This window comes from Pongo pygmaeus, chromosome 2 (genome assembly GCF_028885625.2).
Source record: "Pongo pygmaeus isolate AG05252 chromosome 2, NHGRI_mPonPyg2-v2.0_pri, whole genome shotgun sequence".
NCBI classification, from domain to species: domain Eukaryota; kingdom Metazoa; phylum Chordata; class Mammalia; order Primates; family Hominidae; genus Pongo; species Pongo pygmaeus.
The window spans coordinates 176,478,318-176,500,230 of NC_085930.1; the positions used below are offsets into that span (position 1 = coordinate 176,478,318).

The 21,913-nt window shown below is 33.6% G+C and overlaps 1 protein-coding gene across 1 annotated transcript in view; it reads right to left on the minus strand.

Moving 5' to 3' along the window:
* The window catches only part of ZBBX (zinc finger B-box domain containing), a 135,387-nt gene that overhangs the window by 107,895 nt on the left and 5,579 nt on the right, over positions 1–21,913 (minus strand). Inside the window, exons 2-6 of the mRNA XM_054482754.1 lie at positions 20,014–20,130; positions 15,668–15,781; positions 13,095–13,182; positions 7,834–7,882; positions 7,022–7,131 (exon numbers count right to left, since the gene is read on the minus strand). Of these exons, the coding sequence (XP_054338729.1) occupies positions 7,022–7,131; positions 7,834–7,882; positions 13,095–13,182; positions 15,668–15,781; positions 20,014–20,081 (429 nt within the window). The 5' untranslated portion in view covers positions 20,082–20,130. The remainder of the gene's footprint in view (positions 1–7,021; positions 7,132–7,833; positions 7,883–13,094; positions 13,183–15,667; positions 15,782–20,013; positions 20,131–21,913) is intronic.

The window sequence follows — 21,913 nt, forward strand, 5'->3', positions numbered from 1 at the left end:
TCTCAAGATTGAAATAGGAAAAAATAGAAATCCTGAACAGACCAACATGAGTAGTGAAGTTGTATCAGTAATAAAAATTTTCCCAACAACAAAAAAGCCAAGATCAGACGGATTCACAGCAAATTCTACCAGTCATAAAAAGAAAAATTGATACCAATACTACTGAGACTATTTCAAAAAAATCAGGGAGGATATACTCCCTACTCATTCTAACAAGCCAGTGTAACCCTGCTACCAAAGCCAGGCAAGGACACAATAAAACTGAGAGTCCAATATCATTAATAAACATAGATACAAAAATTCTCAAAAAAAATACTAGCAAATTGAATCCAACAACACATCAAAAAGATACTACTCCATAATCAAGTGGGTTTTATCCAGGGGATGGGGGATGTTTCAACATATGCAAACCAATAAATGTGATTCATCACATAAACAGAATTAAAAACAAAACTATATGATATCTCATTAGATGCAGAAAAAGCATTTGATAACATTCAGCATCACTCCATGATAAAAACCCTCAACGAACTAGGCGCAGAAGAAACATTCACAAAATAATAAAAGTCGTAAGACAACAAACCCCAGCCAACATCTTACTGAACTGGGAAATGTCTAAAACATTCCCCCTAAAAACTAGAAAAAGACAAGCATGCCTACTTTTACCACTTCTATTCAACATAGTACTGGAATTCCTAGCCAGAACAATCAGGCAAAAGAAAGAAATAAAAGGCATCCGAATTGGAAAAGAGGAAGTCAAATTATTTCTGTTTGCTAATGATGTTATCTTATGCCTAGAAAACCCTAATGGCTTCTCTGAAAGACTCATCAATTGATTGGAGAAAGAAAATGTTGCAAGATATATACCATGGAATACCACTCCACTATGAAAAAGAATGATTTTACGTCTTTTACAGCAACATGAAAGGAACTAGATGGAGGCCATTATCCTAAGTGAAATAACTCATAAACAGGAAGTCAAATACTGCATGTATTACTTGTAAGTGGCTCATAAACAGGAAGTCAAATACTGCATGTATTACTTGTAAGTGGGAGAGCTAAACAATGGGTGTTAACTAAACACATGGACATACAGAGTAGAAAAATAGACACTGGAGACTCCATACATTGGAAGGGTGGGAAAGGGGTAAAGGACTGAAAAATTACATAGTGGCTACAATGTTCTCATTCAGATAGTGGGTACTAAAAGCCCAGACTTCATCACTCCGCAATATATCCAGGTAACAAAACTTCACTTGTACCAACTAAATCTATAAAAATAAAAATAATAATAATAAATTATAACAGAGCAGTGATATGATATGTTTTATCTCATTTAATCCTCACAACAACTCTACAAATTTACAATCATCATTGTATCTCCATAATGAAGAAGAGATAACAAAGGAACATAATGATGAAGAATGTGTCCAGAGTCATACAAGCTAATAGTGGTGGGGACAGGAATTCAATCCTACCATGTGGCTCAAAGCTTAAGCTCTTAACCACAACACACATTACTAATCATTAAATGAATCATTTACAATAAACTAAAATAGTAATCAGTTACAGATACTCTTCAGCTTACAATGTGGCTACTGCCCAATAAACCCATCATAAACTGAAAACATTATAAGTTGAAAATGTACTTAGTACAAATAACCTACTAAGCATCATACCTTAGCCTAGCTAAACTTAAATGTGCTCAAAACACTTACATTAGCCTACATTTGGGCAAAATCATCTAACACAAACCTATTTTATAATAAATTGTTGAATATCTTGTGTTTTTTTTAACCTTCATGATCACATGGCTGGCTATGAGCTTCCTAGCATCGTATTTTACCACATATCACTAGCCTGGGAAAATATCAGAATTCGACCTTTGAAGTATGGTTTCTACTGAATACATACTGTTTTTACGCATCAGAAAGTCAAAAAATTGTAAGTCAAAAATGGCAAATCAGGGACCATTTGTATTGAAAAACCTTGATAAAATCCACAATAAAATAAAATTCAGTATTTAAAGTGAATGCATGGTCTGGTATGTATCAAAATCCAAATGTATGTTTTTCAAATGTGATTAGCTAAAAGAGGATGGACTTTTTACCTAATCTGAAGAAAAACAAACACTATCCCTAGCATAGAAACTAGTCCCCTCTTCCCATTCTTGTTTCATGAGCTTCATTCTTCTAGAGAAATTATAAAAAACATTATCCTAAATCCATAACTTTAAGTGTAAAATAAACTTCAAAACTATAATTTTATATAAATACATGGTTATATCATTATATTAATATGGATTTCAAAATATATTCCGCATAATTTTTATTTAATATAACTTGCTAATTTTAAGTGAATTTCTCCTAAACATTCAGCACTGTTTTTACACTATAATGCAGAAAACTGAAAATGAGTTTCAGCATATAATTCTAAACCAAGTATCTGTTAACAACATACTTTTAGTAAAAGTAGCCAAACGAATATTTGTAGACTGGAAGATCAATGCTGGACTTGCAGAGTAAGCTTATATATTTTGTTATACAAGGATATTTGGATTAAAATTGAGTTAAAATGACCTCCAATTGGAAAATCTTTTTAGGCAGTTTGTACAACTGGCAGAAACATGCTAAAAATGTAAATAAGGACTCGTTTCTACCACAGATGCTTCCTCAATGATGGAATATCCAACTGCAGTTTTAGCAAACATCTTGTTAATTTGATGAATGCCAGATCAGTTGTGCTAAGCTTCAGAATCCACTTGAGTTTAATTAAATTATTCACTTTTGCCAAATTAATATATAAGAAAAGTGGAACTTTTGGGCTTTGTCTTTGCCATCAATATATGTAAATGGATAGGTCATTAAAAAATTTGCCAACAACAAAAGCACACTGTTTATTGTCTTCCGTCTATGTGCTGGACACAATGCTAAATATTTTACATGTATTAACTCGTTACGTGTGATAACTTTGAGGTACAGATTACTGTTATCCCTAGTAACCTATTTCACAAATGAGGAAACAGAGATAAAGAGGGATTAAGTCATTTGCTGAAGGTCACATAGCTAATAACAGGTAAAGCTGAGTTTCAAACTCCCAAAACACAAGCCCTTAACTCCTATCTCCCATACACATTTTTGAGTTTCAAACTCCCAAAACACAAGCCCTTAACTCCTATCTCCCATACACATTTTTCCCTGGTGAAGGCCAAGGAAATCTATATATATATCTATATACGTAGATATATGTATCCTTTATATATATATATATATCCATATATACACATATGTGGCTTTCAAATATATATATTCACTCTAATTATCCAGTCAGCATAACCATATGCAATGACAGATGCTAAGAACACAAGATAACATCAGAGTTTAACAATACCATGGTCTACTTCACTAAATCTGCCTAACTTGAATTTTTAAATAGCTTATTATGTTTTGACAACTAACATGGGATATTATTTTTATTCAAGTAAAATAACATTCTTTCTTAAAATCATTTTAAAGAATGTTTAAATTCTTTATTCTAAATTCTGGCTTGTCTACACGGTGTTTTTCAGGTAAATCAGCTGTTTAATCACTGCATACAATGTCACTCTCCTGTGCTTTCCAGCCAAGGCACATGCTGCTTATCTTGTCTGGGACATCCTTCTTCTTACTGTTCCTTCTTTCTTGAAAAACAGATCCTTTATTTTCAGGTCAAGCCCTGTCTACTTGTGTCATACTGTTCAAGTTCCATGGCTCAAGTGCCTACCACAGAGTAGGAGTCACAAAAAATATTGACTCATAGCTCCTGTATAATTCCTTTTCACATCATTAGAAGCAGATCCCAACAATTTAATTCAACCTGTAAGCGCCTTTTAGCTTTCATACTTTTAACTTAAGAAATATTAGCATTTGTTTATAATTTTTACAAATTTCTGGACAGCAATTTTTTTAAGATTCCTTAAATTATTGTCGAACATCATATCAAATAAGAAAATAATATAATGTAATAAGAAGAGTATTCTACTACCAAGAGCTGGGGTTTTACATTTAATATTGTTATTAGCTCTTTATTAGATGTGCAGCATTCGAACTCAGAGTCCAGTTAAAATTGCCATTAAAGAAACCTAACAATATAAATTTAAGTCAGAAATGATTATGGCCAAGTTCTCTAAAACTGTAACATAACATACAAATATTAGTACACATATCATTAAATTATTTGAAGGGGAAACTGCTTTTTACCTATGTGTTATATTTAAAATTGCAAATGATGCTGTAGTACCTTCAATGATAACTGAGAGGAAAATATGTGTAAATTAAGAAAATGTCTATATTATGAAATAGTTTCAAAGAAATAATTCATTCATGAAATATTTGTTGAGTGCCTACCACACTGCAGGCATAATTCTAGGTGGTAGGCACACAGCAGTGAACAAAACTACAATCCTACCCTCATGAAGTTTACATTGCAGATAAGTAGAAAATAAATAAACATATATTCAATGATGATCAATATTACATAGACGAATGAAGTAGCTTCACAAAACTGGAAAGTGCAACTCAGCTTTTACTATTTTACAAAGGGCTATCAATGTAAGTAACATTTGAGTTGATATTTATTGATATGAGGAAACTCTGAGGGAAGACTATTTATTGGAAAAAAATTAAGGGCTTAATTTTGTGCACATTAAAATAGTGATGCCTATTAGACACCCAATAAAGGTGTTGAATAGGTATATTGAGCCAAAACTTCAGGGGAGAGGTATAAGGTGGATGTGTAAATTGGGGGATGATCAATATAGATAGGTTCTTTAAAGCCAAGAGAGTGGTTGATATTGCTAAAGAGTAAGTATAGATGGACAAGATTAGAGCCCTGTGGCATTCCAACATTAAGAGGTCAATACAGAAAACCGGCAAAGAACACAGAGAAGAAACAGATATCAATGTCAAATGAAATCAAGAAATCATAGTGTCCCAGAGGAAGCCAACTGAAGAAAGTCATAGATAAGGAGAGGGATACTGTACTAAAAAATATTCCTAATACATTAAGAACTGAGAATTGACCATCGTATATGAGAATGTGGAAGTCACTGGTTGACCTTGACAGAAACAGTTCCTGTATAGTAGTGGAGACCCAAGACTGAATGGAGAGAATTCAAGAGAGAATGGGAATCCAGTGATTCCAGTTCTAGGTATACACCCAAAAGAACTGAAAGCAGGGTCTTAAAGAGGTATTTGTACACTCATGTTCATAGCAGCATTACTCACAATAGCCAAAAGGGGGAAGCAACCCAAGTGTCCACCAATGGATGAATAGTTAAACAAAATGTGGCACATACATACAAAGGAATATTATTCAGCCTTAAAAAATAAAGAAATCCTGTCATTCCACAATATGAATAAGCCTTGAGGATATTATGCTAAGTGAAATAAGCCAGTAACTAAAAGGCAAATAGTGTATGATTTTACTTATATGAGGTAGAGTAGTCAAATTCTCAAGAGACAGAAAGTAAAATACTGTTTACTAGGGGATGGGGGGAATGGGGATGGGGAAGTGATTGTTTAATGGATACAGAGTTTCAGTTTTGCAAGATGAAAACAGTTCTGTGAATGAAGCATAACAATGTTAATATACTTAATGCTACTAAACTGTATACTTAAAATAGCTAAGTTGACACATTTTATGTTATATGTATTTCACTATAATTTTTTAAATGTTCATGAAATTGGTACCAATGAGAAGTTAAAGAGCAGTCAGAAGTCATAATTTTCTGTAATTTTTTCATTTCACATTATAGCTTTTAAGAGGATATATAGCCTAGGCGCAGTGGCTCACACCTGTAATCCCAGCACTTTGGGAGGCAGAGGCAGGCGGATCATGAGGTCAGGAGATCGAGACCACCCTGGCTAACATGGTGAAACCCCATCTCTACTAAAAATACAAAAAAGTAGCTGGGCGTGGTGACACGTGCCTGTAATCCCAGCTACTTGGGAGGCTGAGGCAGGAGAATTGCTTGAACTCGGGAGGCAGAGGTTGCAGTGAGCCAAGATTGCACCACTGCACTCCAGCCTGGGCAACAGAGCGAGACTCCGTCTCAAAACAAAAAAAAAAACAAAAAAAAGAGAGAATATATGTCACTTGTGAGAAAAGAAAAAAAAGACATACACAAATGTCCATAGCAGCCTTAAACATAATAGCAAAAATATTGAAACAGCCCAAATGTCATTCAATGTATGAATGGATAAACAAATTGTGTTATAACTGTGCAATGGAATGCTACTCCATAATACAAATGAACACATTACCGATAAATTTAACATGGATGAATCACCATGTGGAGCAAAAGAAGCCAAAAATATATACCATATCATTCCATTTACACAAAGTTCAAGAACAGATATCACTAAATCTACAGTGTTAAAAATCAGGACAGTAGTTGCCTTGGTGTTGGGGACTGATTGGAAAAGGCACATGAGAACTTTCCAGGGTAAAGGTAATCTTCTAGGTCTTGATAGAGGTGGACACGTTAATCAAAAGGCATCTGACTGTACATTTAAGTCCATCCGTTTCATAGTAAATTATGCCTCAATATTAAAAAAATAGACAATGGGAGGATAGAATATGATGACAGCAAGTATAGACAACTCTTCAGAAGAGTTTTACAATAATGGGTGCAGACTTGGAGGTCAAAAAGAATTGTAGTTTTGGTTGGGTTTTGGTTTTGGATGGGATATACTGCAACATGTTTGTGTGCTAATAGGTATGATTCAAAGAAGCGGGGACAAGGTCTAAGGTGATGTCTTTAAACAAGAATGAGAGGATGAGATTCAGAGAATAAGTACAGATGTTGGCTGTCCCCAGCAGCATGCATGCTCAACCCACAGTAACAGTAATGAAGAAAAAGTATATGGCTACCAAGCAAGTTAAGTTGGGAGAGGCGTATGAGGCTATGTGAAAGTTCTAGTCTAACTGCTTAATATACCTACTGTACAGTATATGTATATATACTATATAATGTACATACCAGTAGAGCAGCTTTGTTCTCACACTGTCCACAAACTTTCCCATTTATCTTGGGTTTTTCACATTCTGAAGAACTTGCCATTTTATAATTAACTCTTGGTTTCACTGGCTCTGCAAGATAAAAAAAAAAAAAACATTACTCCAATCATTTAAAAATATGCTAAATTTTCCAATTGATACATTAATGAAATTATGCATACTTCCCAACTCTGGATCAAACTGAAGCCCATGTAGAACAAATTCTAAACATTTATAATTTATATATTCATAATAAATATATGTATATAAATATATATTATATATATTTCTAAATTTTTTCTACCAAACTATATTAATCATGCAACATTAAATGTGTTTACTTTCCTCTGGAAAAACATCTTATTTCCTTGGCAATTATTATAAATTCAAATTATATTTTTGGTTTTGCTATTATTAAACAATTTATTAAAATATAAAGCAATTTTTCTATTTTTAAAAATTTTCTAGAGTGAAATTTTAGTTTATAATTTACACTGCTAAATTATCTTCCTTATTAAAACATTACATCAGTAAAATTTAAGGAACAGTGCTGTAAAAGTTCTCACTTTTGAAAAACACTATTATTATAATCATGTACTAAGTTTACATTTTTTGACACAAAAGCCCCCCAAACTACCCGAATAAAACTTATGTTGAAAATCAATGTGTCATGATTTGGGGGTTTAGAATCTTTATACTGCACGGACAATTCTAAAACTTTAACTTTATTTGTAATTAAAATGTAAAAGAAAGGGATGTCTTTAGCATTTAATAACATGGTGATAAATTATTTACCTTGAATCTGTTCCTTCAGCAATTTTAATTTCACTTTTCCAGCAGAAAACTGTATTAATAAAATAGATACTATTTGTCAGGTATATATTATCTTATTCAACGAAAGTTTAAGTTGCTAACAAAAATATTAGAAAGCTGTAGCTTTGGTGCATTTTGAACAAAAATTTATTTTTAAAGAATAATATAAAATGAATAGGAGATCATCATTAAAGCATATATGTACCTTTTAATTAATCTAATAGAAATTCATAAAAAATAAAATAAATTTTAAAAATATATGTAAACCAGTTTTTGAAAACATAAATTGGCTTTTAAATAAAAACCATTATATGTCATCATGAAATGACTTTAGGAAAGTGCTAGTATTCAAATATTGTAAAGGTTTAATACATCTTTTCTATTTCTGCTCTTTCTGAGACACACAGTCTAATATTTGTGTAAGCTGAATCTCAACTGAATTGTGACTAAGCTATTCTGCTTACATTACTATAGAAACCCATATTATTTTATTCACCCAATTTAGAGAACTACATGTGTAAGCATCACAGACTTATCCTTCAAAAGTATTATTTGTGATCCCTGACTTTCCTAAATATCAGCCAAAAAATTGAGTAAGATTCACTGCTAGATATTTCAAATAAATCATCACTTAAATTTTTGGGATTTTAATATTTTAGGAAATAAAATACACTTGCCAATTGAACATGCTTGCCTTGATCTTATTAAAACCAACATTTAAAGTACACAAATAAGAATGAAGGATGGTGTGCATTTATATAGACACTGTCAATTCAGGCCTAGTTTTCAATTTGCAATTTGCGTGCTCAATTGCTCAATTTGTACATGAGAATAAGAGAACAATGGCTGCCTCTATATCTATGGCTGTACCAACTGCAGTCATCTGAAAATGTAGGCCTAATTATTCTCGGTGAATCTAGTAGTTTTGCTTCAAAGGGGCAGTTATTTTTCACATTCTTCAAAGTAACTGCTCAGATGCTATGTACCGAACATAGCAGAAAAGAAAATAAGATTGAAATCATCAATTTTTCTATGAACCACACTTTTATTTTTAAACTGCTAATGTTATACAAGTTACAGATAATCTAATCTCATTTTTCATAACCAAATTATCCAGTATGACTACCTTAATGATACATGTGAATTGAAACATGATCAGTGTGGTTATAGGCTACCCTGGATGGAATGGATAGATATGCCCAAGCAAAATGAACCCATTATTAGGGAAATTGTATAATTTGTTTTTATTATTATGAATAATATTGTTCTGTTCTATGAATACAGCCATATTTATTTCAAGTGATTCAAATTGCATAAAAATATTTCAGTGAACAACTGGCTAGCTGCTATTTTTAGACAAATAGAATTTCCTCATAGGTCTGATTTTTATCTGGGAAAGGGTTGGAGGTGAGGTTGAACCAAGGATACACATGCTTACATAAACACACATATACACATATACATGCATGTACATATACATATATAATACATGCATATATATATATATACACATATAGAGAGAAAGATGGATATCTGTATATGTTTGTATATACAAATGTCAGGAACTGAATATACTAAAGCCTATGCCTTATTAACATTCTGACTCCTCCAGCAGTAAGTATTGAAGGGGTGCTATCAGGGAACAAGAAAGCTTAGTGGATTTACCACACAGACATATTATCTATGCCACTGGCGTCAGACTATGCTGTCATCATCAGCCTCCCTGGCATTCACAAATACCTCCGAACTCCCACCAATGCCTTCATCTGCCACACTGAGCCCAAACTTCTCCCACAGTCATCTTTCAGATGTTCTCACTGTCAACCCAATTAGCTACTGACACTTTGCAATTCTGTACTAATTGTCCTTCCTTCCAAGCCCCCACTGCCATTCTGTGGAGCGTCTGTTAAATAGTCATTTATGTATCTTATGCTTTAAACCTTTCCCAAAAATGTTGCATCAAAAGTTTACATCAACTGAAAGTCACTTTTGCTTAGACACCATCTTCACCAAAGCACTTCCCACAGGACCTAGCTCCTTTCCACTTCCTTTCACATACCAGGAGAGAGAAAATTTTTCTATTTGCTCTTCAGTGCTGCTTCCAGAATATTATTGTGCTATCATGATTCAGCAAAGGTACCTCTACTATAGGTCCCCACCATCCATTTATTGCTTGTGTCAATATCTGGGGTCTCTTCCACCTGAACTTCAGCAACCTGCTCAGTATTTCTCTCCATCACATTTCTGTTTGACAATCTTAGAGACTTCAATGTTCATGTTCACCTGACATCCTGGTTTGAAGACCCTCCAACATGCTGGCTACCGTGAACATCTAAATGCCTCTCCAGCCACCTCACCATTATAACCAAATCTGGCATGTAAGCAGCATTCTGAATAGCCACACCTTCAAAATCTCAGACTCGAAAATTTTTCAGTGCCAACCTCAATCACCTTATCTCTTCCGTCTGATGCCACCAATATCTATGTACCATTGTGATAAAAACAATACTATAGAGTCTTCTACAAATCCATGCTGATCAACCTCAATGCACTCTATGGCTCTTTGGCAATCCATTTACTCATTTGCTGCTAATCCCCAACCACAATTCCCACAGTGGCTACTCCATACCTCTTCATTCCCAAGAACTCAAATTCATCCCATTTTCCTTAATTCACCTGAGCAGACAATATTCTCTTCAACTGTCCTAAGAAAGTTGAGGTCTTCCCATTAAAACTTTTCAGTGTCCTACCTCACCACTTGTCAAAAACAATCTCTAAAATGTATTTTCATTGCCACCTGTTTTTTCTTCCACCTTTCTTGTCTCACACACACACACAAAAATATGTCTTCCTTTCCTTGGTGAAGGCCTCTTTAAAGAACCACTTCTTCAAAGACAACACACCCAGCAACTGGCACCTCTTTCATCTACATTTTTACTCTTTCCTCCACTAGGATGTCCATCTTTCCTTCTACAAACTGGCTCACATCATCTTGACAATTCTAGAAAAGAATATAATAAAATGTTTCCTTGATTCTATTAAACCCTTGAAAGGTCACCATCTGCTTTCATGCTGGCTGCAACAAAAGTCTTTACTCATTGCTTCCCACCGTTTTCTTTTCAACCAATCGAAATCTACCCTCTTATTTAATATTGACACAATCATCAAATTTAGGGCTTTTAAATATTTTCATTATCCAGAAATAGACATTTTAATGTAATGTTTAGGTATCATTACAAAGTGGTTCCACATATTTCAAAGAGTTTTTGACATTGCTCAAAAGCTCTTTGAAAAAAATAAAATAAAATAAAAATAAAAATAAAAAAGCTCTTTGAAGTGGTTAGTAGATATTATTATGCATGTTTACAAATGTGGTAATAGAGGCTTGGAAAGGTTAAGTGAATGTTAATCTATATAATCTAATACAGAGTTTCTAGACCTCAGCATCACTGACATTTGGGGCCAATTCTTTGTTGTGGGGGTTGTCAAGTGCATTGTAGGATGTTTAGCAGCACCCCTGGCCCTTATTCACTATATATCTTTAGCAAAAAAAAAAAAAATACACAAAAACAACAACAACAACAAAAATATACCTCTCGATGTTAACAACTGAAAATGTCTCCAGACATTGTCAAATGTCTCCTGGGAAGCAAAATTGCCCCCTTCAGAAACACTAGTCTAAATAGATACTCAAAACGTTTTTCACTACACAATATATTGGACATTATTGACTTCATATTTTCTAAAAATGTTCTCCTTTACTTTCATCCTTATAACATTGAACTACTTTGATTTTACTTCTGCCATTCTTTTTCTTCTCAATCTCTCTTCACTAGAGAGCTGGCAAATTATCTTAGACAAGCCTGAGAGCTTACATGTCAAATCTTGGCCCTGACTTTTGACCTTGAGTGAGTTATTTAGTTTTTTTTATATTAAGTTATTTCATCTGTGAAACTGGAATAATAATAACATCCTCTTAGGAGTGATATAAGCACTTAATGAGATAAGAAAGGAAAAGAAGCGAAACTGTTGACTGGTATTAAAACTTATTGAGCTTATTGAGTGAATATTAAAGTTCTCTTTGCCAATATAGTTTACACACTGGCTTTCTTTAAGCTTTATTCTTTACACCTCTCTATGTTTTACAAATCCCTAGGGAGTACATTTACTCCCTTAACTTCAACTATCACTTGAAAATTCAAACAAAACTCTAAATGTATACCCCGTACTTTTCTAAGTCCTTTCTTTATGCTGTCTCAGTCAATCCAGCCTGTAATACCAATTATATGTTTGACTTACTTCCTCTCCTTTCTCACTGTTTTATGGTTCCATATTTTTCTTTATATATGTTTTCCTACCCTTTTAATTCAGCCTCCTTTCATCTGACCTCTAGATTCTTTTAATAGTCTTACAAATAGCCTGTTTCTAGTGAGATAAGTTTTTTTAAATGTTGGGGTCAAAACTTTTATAATTGATTTTTCCCTAAGATAGGGAATGACACTAGAGAATAAAATGCTTTCTCAAAGCCAAAAACTTTACAAGTGCCAAGTAAGATCTTTGTAGATGCCAACTGACCCAATGAAAGTTTAATGATAGGTACATAAAAAATAAAAACTGTGTAAGTTAATACTTACAAATTCATGAATCTTGCACTAAAGAATCCAGAAGCAAAACTGTTTTCTTTGTATAAAGACACTTATCTGATTTTCATCTTAAATATAATATATTTTATAGCACACAATAAAGGAACAGCAATTCTATAGCTGGGAAACTGAAAAGTATTTTTTTCTTGGGTATCTTTACACATGGAATCAAGAGTATATGAATAATAAATTATTACTGAAGCAGAATATAAAACATTAAACAAATGTGATATAAACGTAGGAATAAAGTCTCTCATTTGTTATATTAAATAACATTAGCTTTCACCTTAGTTTAGAAGTATTTAGTTCTATTTTATATACTTTAAACCAGACCCACATTGAATGGAAAAATTCAGTTTGGGATATGGGAAAATTCACTGCAAGGTAAAATTTTGAAATCAGTTTGTAGCTGAAAAACAAAGACATAACGGAATAATGAAAGTTGCATATTACCCTACAAAATAAATCAACAAGTGAATAATATGCAAAGTTGTTAAAATAAGAAGAGTATATTCCTGAATATAGAAGAAAATGCAAGACCTAAAAAAGAATATCTTCTTGCTTAGCAAAATGCATAAGAATCAAACAGTATCTTCTTACCTTAACATTTCCTTTATTTTGTGACATCATATACGGCTGATTGCCCAATTTGCCCACTTTTCCAGATTTCCAGTAATATTTGCTTGACCTTTAATATATATAAACAAGACAAAATGTAATCACTAAATACATTTCTCCCTTTAATGAAAAGAAATACAGTGTTCCTGTTTCAGAAAATGGAAATTCAGTTGTTAACATGCAACAAACAAGCAAAAAATGAAAAAGAAATATCAATAATGTCACAATATCCTCAGTAATTTTAAAATGTAGCTTTATCATATTTGTGACTTTTGTGGAGAAATGAATTAAGTGAAATGTCCAAACACAAATGAAGAATTCTATTTCCTTGATATTCACAATGACTAAAGATAGCTTTATTTATTTGTAGGAAACTTTACAGGTCTTTATGCAGTTTTAAAAGCTAAATGTCCACAAATGTAAAGAAGAAAAGCAAGCAAACCAATACCCCAAAATATTCAGTGGATCTAGTAAGTGATGAATTCCTTGTTAAAACCTCTAATGATCTCCCACATTGAAAAGTAACAGAGATTACAAAGAAGGCATACTTTAGCTTTACAGTTTTTAAAGCACATTTATTTGAGCATAACAAAATATTTTTGAAGTTATCAAGGCAGAGAGTCCAATTGTCATTAAAAAATAACAATAAGACAAAAAGTTGCCCAACATCACACAGAATAAATAATTAAGTTTGGAGCACTAGACTTCTATCTTCCTGGCTAGTTAGTGAGCGGCAGGTTCTCATTCTGGCTATGACATTTAATATCTGTGTGACCTCAGAAAACAATGTAACTATTCTGAAAACTCAGTCAAGCTTTAGAATGTTAAGAATCATCTAAAAAAGCTTCCACAGCTAAGAAAAACTCACTCATGAGGGCTGATTCCAGCAACTCTGATTCTCAGATGAGTATCATGATCCATTTAGAAGTCCAAATTAAGTCCAAATCAGTGAAGGTAAAAGAATTGGCCACTGGGTCATTAAAAGCAGCAAGACACATAATAAACTTTGTCATCCTGGATGACATACAACATGAGATGCTCTGATTAAACCAATGCTCTATTAGAGGGGGTATGTATACGAGTTATGCATATTTTTCAAAGATTGGACTCTAAAGATAAATACTACTGAAAGTATAATGAGCACATTTGAATTGTCATTAAAGGTTAAGAAGGCACTTCTAGGTATTTGATGGTCATCACTTTGAGGACTAAGCAAAAGTTAATTTAATATACAAACAGTTTGGTGATATTTAGTACCAGCAAACCGACATGAAACATGCACTCTCATACACTGTAGGAAAAGATTATAAACTTTTGACACCTATTTGGAAGACAATTTCTCAATGTCTATCACAATGTAAAATGCAAATAACACATTGACCTAAAATTACAGAGGTAGGAATTTATCCCACAAATAGCTTTGCATATGTAAGCGAAAATACATGAAAAAGCATGTTCATGGCAGCATTTATAATCATAAGATACTAAAAACATAATAAAGATCTGAAAAATAAATGCTATTATATAGACACAAAAAATACTACATAGCCACCAAGAAAATTAGGCTAATTTTCTTATCACATCAATGCATTCTGATGTGATAAGAGCACTAAGATATATTAAGTAAAATAGTAGGATATGAATTAATTCCCATATTTTTAGATGAACTCATTTGTAAAAAAAAAAAGTAAAAGACACAATATATGCAACAGATACACTCAATGAAAACAAAATACATTCATACACATGTATATACGTAGACTTATACAAAGATAAGACATTTGTGGAGAAAATTTTTAGTCATTAAAATGGGTGCTAGAAAATGGGCTGGGAGTTAGCCTAGAGCTAAGAAACAGAATTTCCATCACATAATTATTAGTTCTGTTTGTTATCATTTATATTATCTTACAACAAAACAACAAATTCAGTATAATTAGTACAAATATATAAGCATAATATTAGAAAGTTCTCATTAATAAAATTTCAGCTAACTAACACTTGCTAAAAATATTTTAAATATACATAAGGGTTTGAGCAATTCTGATTATATATATATGTATATATATATGTATATATATATATGTATATATATATGTAATAGCATTTATTTTTCAGATCTTCATTATGTATATATATGTGAACTCTTGCTCCCAAAAGCTTTTGAATAAATAAAAATGGCACTAAACATAAACTGGTGTTTATTTGCTATTGATGGCAATTTTCTGAGAGCAAAAGGTGAAGTGTGCACTGCTGTCGTAAACATTCCAGACCATAAATCAATGAGAAGCAAAAAGTTAAATAAAAAGGAAATAAGAAAGGATAAGACCCAATAATGCTCAGAAGAAACAAAAGTAATGGTAATTTTAAAAAACAACATGCCTCATCTAAGTGGCACAAAAACAAAAAATAGAAGGCCTTTGCTATTGCTCGTTCGTCAGGAAAAGTCAGAAATTATCCATCCATTAAATGCTTTTATTGGAATGATAACAGTATATAAAATAGTTCTTTATATAATTTAGTCGATTCATCTAAAATTCTCTAAGAGTTTCACCCACTCTCTTTCTTCCTTTTCTTTGCTTCTTGTGGATCGGAATTCTTGCAGTTTCTTCTCCATCTCTTGGTTCTCAAACTCTAACTGTACTTTCTCCATTCGCAGTTCTTGAGCATTTCTGAAGACATAAGATTTAAATGGAGTAAGCAGAAAAACAAGTGAAGCCAAAATAATTTTATAAAATCTTTTCCTGTTAAATTAGAATCATGAATAATAAATAAAATATTTTACCTATTTCTTTTGTACTTCTCCGAAATCTAGTTTTTAAAGTTAGCATTTGCCTTCCATCAAAATCCTGAAGCAAATTATCTTTTCAAATCTTAGACTTTTGTTTCAATTATTACATTGCTAGGGGTTCAAAATTATAATTAACTTCATATATAAGGCATGTTTTTATATATGAACAAATATCTATGACATACAAACAGAAAACATAATAAAAATATTTTCCAATTTTCATATTGTTTTGCCTCCAATGTAGTCAAGTGGTTTGAAGCACAGTATTTAAAACAATAGACAAAATATATATTTTTGCTGAACTGGTCACTTCCGAAATTTTAAATCACTACCTTTATGTCATATATGTATGATGAGGGGGAAAAGGTAGTACCTGTTTGAGACCTATTAAGAAGAAAGCACCTATTAACAGTTTTGGTACAGGAGATTCCTGTACAAGAGATTTTGATAATATCTGAAACTCACTAAGTTTTTGACAAAAGACATTTTCTTCATTTTACGAAGTCTGGTTATCAGTATTAGCCACCGACTCTTTCTTTCATAGATCTAACCCAAACTAATTCTCTAGCTTTTACTATTGTAAGTCCAAATCTCTTCCTTCAATATTATATTAGTGTTTTACTACAGTCAAGCAGGGTGGGCCCCCATGCATGCTATGGCACGGAACAAAATCAAGGCATAATGAAGTTCATAAAGGAGAAATCTTTCTAGAGGTAGCAAGCAATTACCAAAAAGCAAGCGGGCCAAGGATATGTCCTAAGCGGACACAATCCAGGAAGATATACAGAAAGTGATAGGAAGGGCTGTCCAGGGGGTTCAGAGAAGCTGGCTAAGATACAGAAAGAAAGGCATTTATTTTCGTTGTATCTACTCCACAATGAGTAATGCAGCCACTACCCCAGACAAACACTTCTAGGTGATAGAATGTGAAATACAATGGACCTTCCAGTACTGAGAGGAATAGATGAGCATAAAGGTAATTGAAATATAGTAGAATAGTGCTGTCATTGGGGAAGTACAGGGAGCTACCTGGGCACAAAGAAAGAGCACATACCTCAGCCCTGTGAATGCAGGAACAGTTCCTGGAGACGGTGAAGTATGAGCTGAAACCTAAAGGATGAAAGGACTTAGCCAGTCAAAGGGAAGTGCTGAGTGCCGTGTTCCAGAAAGAAAGGAGTGTGGACATAGGTAGCAAAGAGTAATGGGTGGATCAAGGAACTAGAAGTTCTCTGTGACCAGACATTAAGTGCAGAATAGGAAAAGTAGCAAAAAATCAAACTGCTGAAGTGGACAGGATCATGAGGAGCCTTGTAAGCCATGATGAGAAATTGGGATTTATATTGTATGAACAATGAGGATCATTAAATGGTTTTAAGAGAATCGATCAGACTTGCGTTTAGAAAGATCACTCAGACTGTATCAAAGGAAATCAATTAGAGGGTGCAAGGCTAGAAGCAAGACAATCAATTAGTAGACTATTCCAGTAATCCAAATAATAGAGAATTTGGGCTAGTCTGACTGAGCAGGGGCAATGGAGAGAAAAATGGAGCTTTTGAGAAATTTAAGAAGATAGAATTAACAAGTTGGAAACTGACCAGAAGTAGGTGACTGATTAGAGAGGGAACAAGGAAGAAATCTAAAATAATCCCATGTTTCTTATTTGAGCTGTCAGGAGGACAATGGTGTCTTTTCCTGAAACAGACCATTCTGAAATGGGCCACAGGTACAATTCAGGACGAGAAACAGTTTATCTCCCTGCCTAAAGTCTTGACAGCCTACCACACTTCACAAACTGCTTACAGGAGAAGAGTTAAAAGAACAAATATGATTGTGTCACTCATTTGCTTAGAAGACTTCTGACGTTTTTGAAGTCCCACTGTGGTAGAGGAAAAGGGTAAGGCTGAAGAAAAGAGTGGCCTACTGACCAAGTGGTCAAGTTTATGTAAGGTTGGATTGTATGGATCTCACACAAAACAGAGGATTCCCCCTGGAGACAACGTTATACACGAGCCATAAAGGGAAAGCAAAGCCACTGAGGAAAGCTAAGGTTGATCCTTAGCTTTATTTATTTAATTTATTGTTTAAGAGATTTCTTTCAGATTTCCAAAATGATCAGTTCAGCAAAAATATGTATGTTGCCTATAGAGAAAAAAATTGTTATTTTAAATAGTATGCATCAAACTACTTGAATATATTAGAGGCAATACAGATGGTATGAAAATTGGAAAATAATTTCTAATCAACAGAACAAATCCAAGGGCCAGAAATAAGACTGAAATGGTTTAGGGGCTGAGAAAGAGGTCAAGAGGACTGGAAGAACACCAGAATGTCGGACAATGTAAAGACAATGTCCAATGAGAACAGGCTTGGAACACAGAAAAAGTGAGAAAGAGAACTCTATGGTAATTACCATGAGTGGGTATTCCTATCCTGGTTTTTAATGGTTTGTGGATCAGGGAGACGTACAGGCCAGGGAATAGTGATTCCAACTTATTTCCAAACTCTTTACTATGACATACAAGTTAGGTATCATCTAGACCCTGACTTTTTCTCCACCCTTCTTCTTAGACAATTGGATATGTCTGAGAAGTCCCCAAAATCATGTGGTCTCTGTGTCTTTGCATAAGTTTCACCCAATAACTACCCAACTAACTGCATCTCTCACTCAGAACTTGGGTTCCTCTTCACTCCTGCTCTAGCAGTTTGAGCCATGTTCTCTCCTAGTCCCTTGTCTGTACACATCACACCATGCTTCATTCTATATTGTCAGTGTAACTGTACTCATTCATATTCTCTCTAAGCTTTCGGAGTGCCAGGACTCTGACTTCCTGCTTTTGTAGCCATCATTCCCCAGCACAGTGTATAGAAAATGCACACTTAGTAAATGTTTGTTGGCTGAATGTTTATAGGTATAGACACGTGGCCCTGAAATATGTCACTAAAATCAAATAATGCATGTCCCTTTTTCTTTTTCTATTAGCAAAATTGGTAGTCCTAGCAATTAGATAGCTACCCTCCCCACCAAAAACATGGTATACCTAAAAATTATAATGCCATATATTTTTATAACATTTCCAGTTTACACAATGCTTTTATACCCCATATCTCAAAGGGGAAGAGAGCATTAGAATAGCTTTGAGGACACCAAATAACCACAAAACTATTGATCTGGATCAAAAAACTCAGAAACTCAAATTAAAAATGATAGTCTGGGCTGGGTGCAGTGGCTCATGCTTGTAATCCCAGCACTTTGGGAGGTAGAGGCCGGAGGATTACTTAAGGTCAGGAGTAAACCAACCTGGCCAACATGGCCAAGCACCATCTCTATTAAAAATACCAACATTAGCCAGGCACGGTGGCGTGTGCCTGTAATCCCAGCTACTCCAGCGGCTGAGGCAGGAGAATCACCTGAGCCCCGGAGGTGGAGGTTGCAGTGAGCTGAGACCATGCCAGTGCACTCCAGTCTGGATGAGGGAGCAAGACTTCGTCTAAAAAAAAAGTCTGTCCTCATCCTATGCTGGCTGGCTCTTACTGATATTAAAGAGGAAAGCCCTAAGTATTTCCAGTGACTGTAGGTGACATCAAAGACAAACAGGGAGCTATACTCTCCCATACCCCTGCAAGGTCATAAAATTCCCAGGATACCAGTAATTGTTTGGCTCCGGCTCAATGCATCTCCCAGTCATCTAGGACAGACCTCTCCTGAAAAAGGTCAATTCAACATAATGTCCTTTATGTAAAGGGCTAAAGTATGTAGTGCTTTCTATTTCCTGGTTAGGGGTCTCTCATCCTAATAGTCTCCCTAAATTTCAGGATAATCCTTACTTAACTTTGAATAAGGGCCATGAAAAATATGTTTAATATTCTGTTGTATTACTTTAATAGGTAATGAACAAAACCTTTATAACTTGTCACATTGATTCTTGTGGAATAAATATTTTTAATCCTCATTTTTAAACTATTATAGATTTATAGTATTTCAAAGCTATATTCTTATAGATAAAAATACAGGAATGTGAAAAATGAAGATAAGAATTCACAAAATAGTCAAAATTACAATATACAGAAGCTTTGCAACTATTCCTATTAAGAAATAAATATATATGAACTCACCTATATTTTAGCTTTACAGAATTTCCAGGTTTTCCCCATGGAAGAACTACAAAATCTTTTCTGTTCATGATTACCACCTTAATATTGTCTAAAAGTTATTCTGATTTGTAAACACTTCTGTAAAAGTAAAAAAGACAAAAGAATTACGGCAGAGGTGAAGCAGTATAAGTTACAAATTCAAAACTCCATATAATTCAGGAATGTTTTTAAAACTTTATGAGCAAAAAGGCTGAATCAAAATTTAAACAGCAAAAATTATACACTGTTAGCCCTTTGTCCCCTTCAGTCACATATCAACCAGATAATCAAAAATATTAGAATAAAAAATACTTTAAAAAGTACAACTATTTTCGTAGCATTTACATTGTATTAAGTATTATAAATAAGCAAGAGCCGATTTAAAGTATACAGTAGGTTATGTGTAGGCTATATGCAAATACTATGCCATTTTATATAAGGAACCTGAGCATCCTTGGATTTTGGTGTTTGCAGGGTGTGAGGGAGTTACTGGAACCAGTCTCCTGTGGAAACCTAGAAATGACTGTATTTTAAGTTATGTAACTATTTATGTACTAATAAAGTTAGAAATGTAACATGTCTGATGGAATTAAAATTTCACCAATATTTATGTACAGCTGACCCTTCAACAACATAAGGGTTAGGGGCACCAATCCCCCAAAAATCTGTATACAACTTCTAATTTCCCCCAAATTTTACTATTAACCTATTGTTCATCAGAAGCCTTACTGATAACATAATCAATGAATACATTATGTATGTTATATGTATGTACATACTATATTCTTTTAAAAAGTAAGCTAGATAACAGAAAATGTTATTGAGAAAATCATAAAGAAGAGAAAATATATTTACTATTTATTAAGTGCAAGTGAATCATGATCAGTGGCTTCACATTGAGTAGGCTGAGGAAGACGAAGAAGAAGAGGAGTTGGTCCTGTCTCAGGAGTGGCAGAGATGGAAGTGGTAGATGACATGGAAGGGAAAGCAAGAGGGACAGATACACAAGTGTAACTATTATTTTTTAAAAATTATTTATAAGTGGATCTGTGCAGTTCAAACCTATGTTGTTCAAAGGTAAACTCTACAGCAAAAGACTAGGGAAATATTCAACTAAAAGTGAAGGATGCATTCATTAAAACAAACTAAAGCACATATTCTGGCTCTTTCTATTGCTAAGGCTATAAAAGTATACCAAGTATTTGTTCTATCTAAAAATAATATCCAAGGCCGTGCAGAGAGAAACAAAAAGAATCTTTGAGATACAGTCTAAACCCAATATCCTTTATATATATATGTATGGCAATATAAAATGAAAATTAAGGTATGTAATAATTACCCAAAGGCATTCTAATATCCTCATTTATCAAAGAAAATTTTAACGATGCTCTTTGGCTAAGATCTGAAATTAGCATATTTTAGAAAGAATTTTTCAACAAGAAATGAAACAAAAAGGACTTTCTGCTTAACTTTGAGTTAACCAGAAAATTAAATTATTCAGAACACCCTGTTTCCCAAGTATCCCAATTACTCATGGTTCTATAATAATTTACCCTGTAATGCTGAATTACTAAATCACATGAACAACTATTAGATTTTTATAGGAATAAAAATTTCCAGTTCTAAGAGCTTTTAAACAAATATGAGTCAATATTATAGTGACCATAGACTTAAACGCCCACACCATTTGATGCTGTCATTTATATATCTGTTCCTATGTGTGTGCTCATAACCACAATAAACATTTATTAAGGTTCTGCTATATACAAGGCAATGTGCTGAGAGGTATGGAGAGGAGTCAAGGCCTAAGGAGGTTTGTTTTCTGAGCTCAAATGGTTTAGAGTCAAATAGGGCATATAAGACCCTAAATATAAAAGCCATA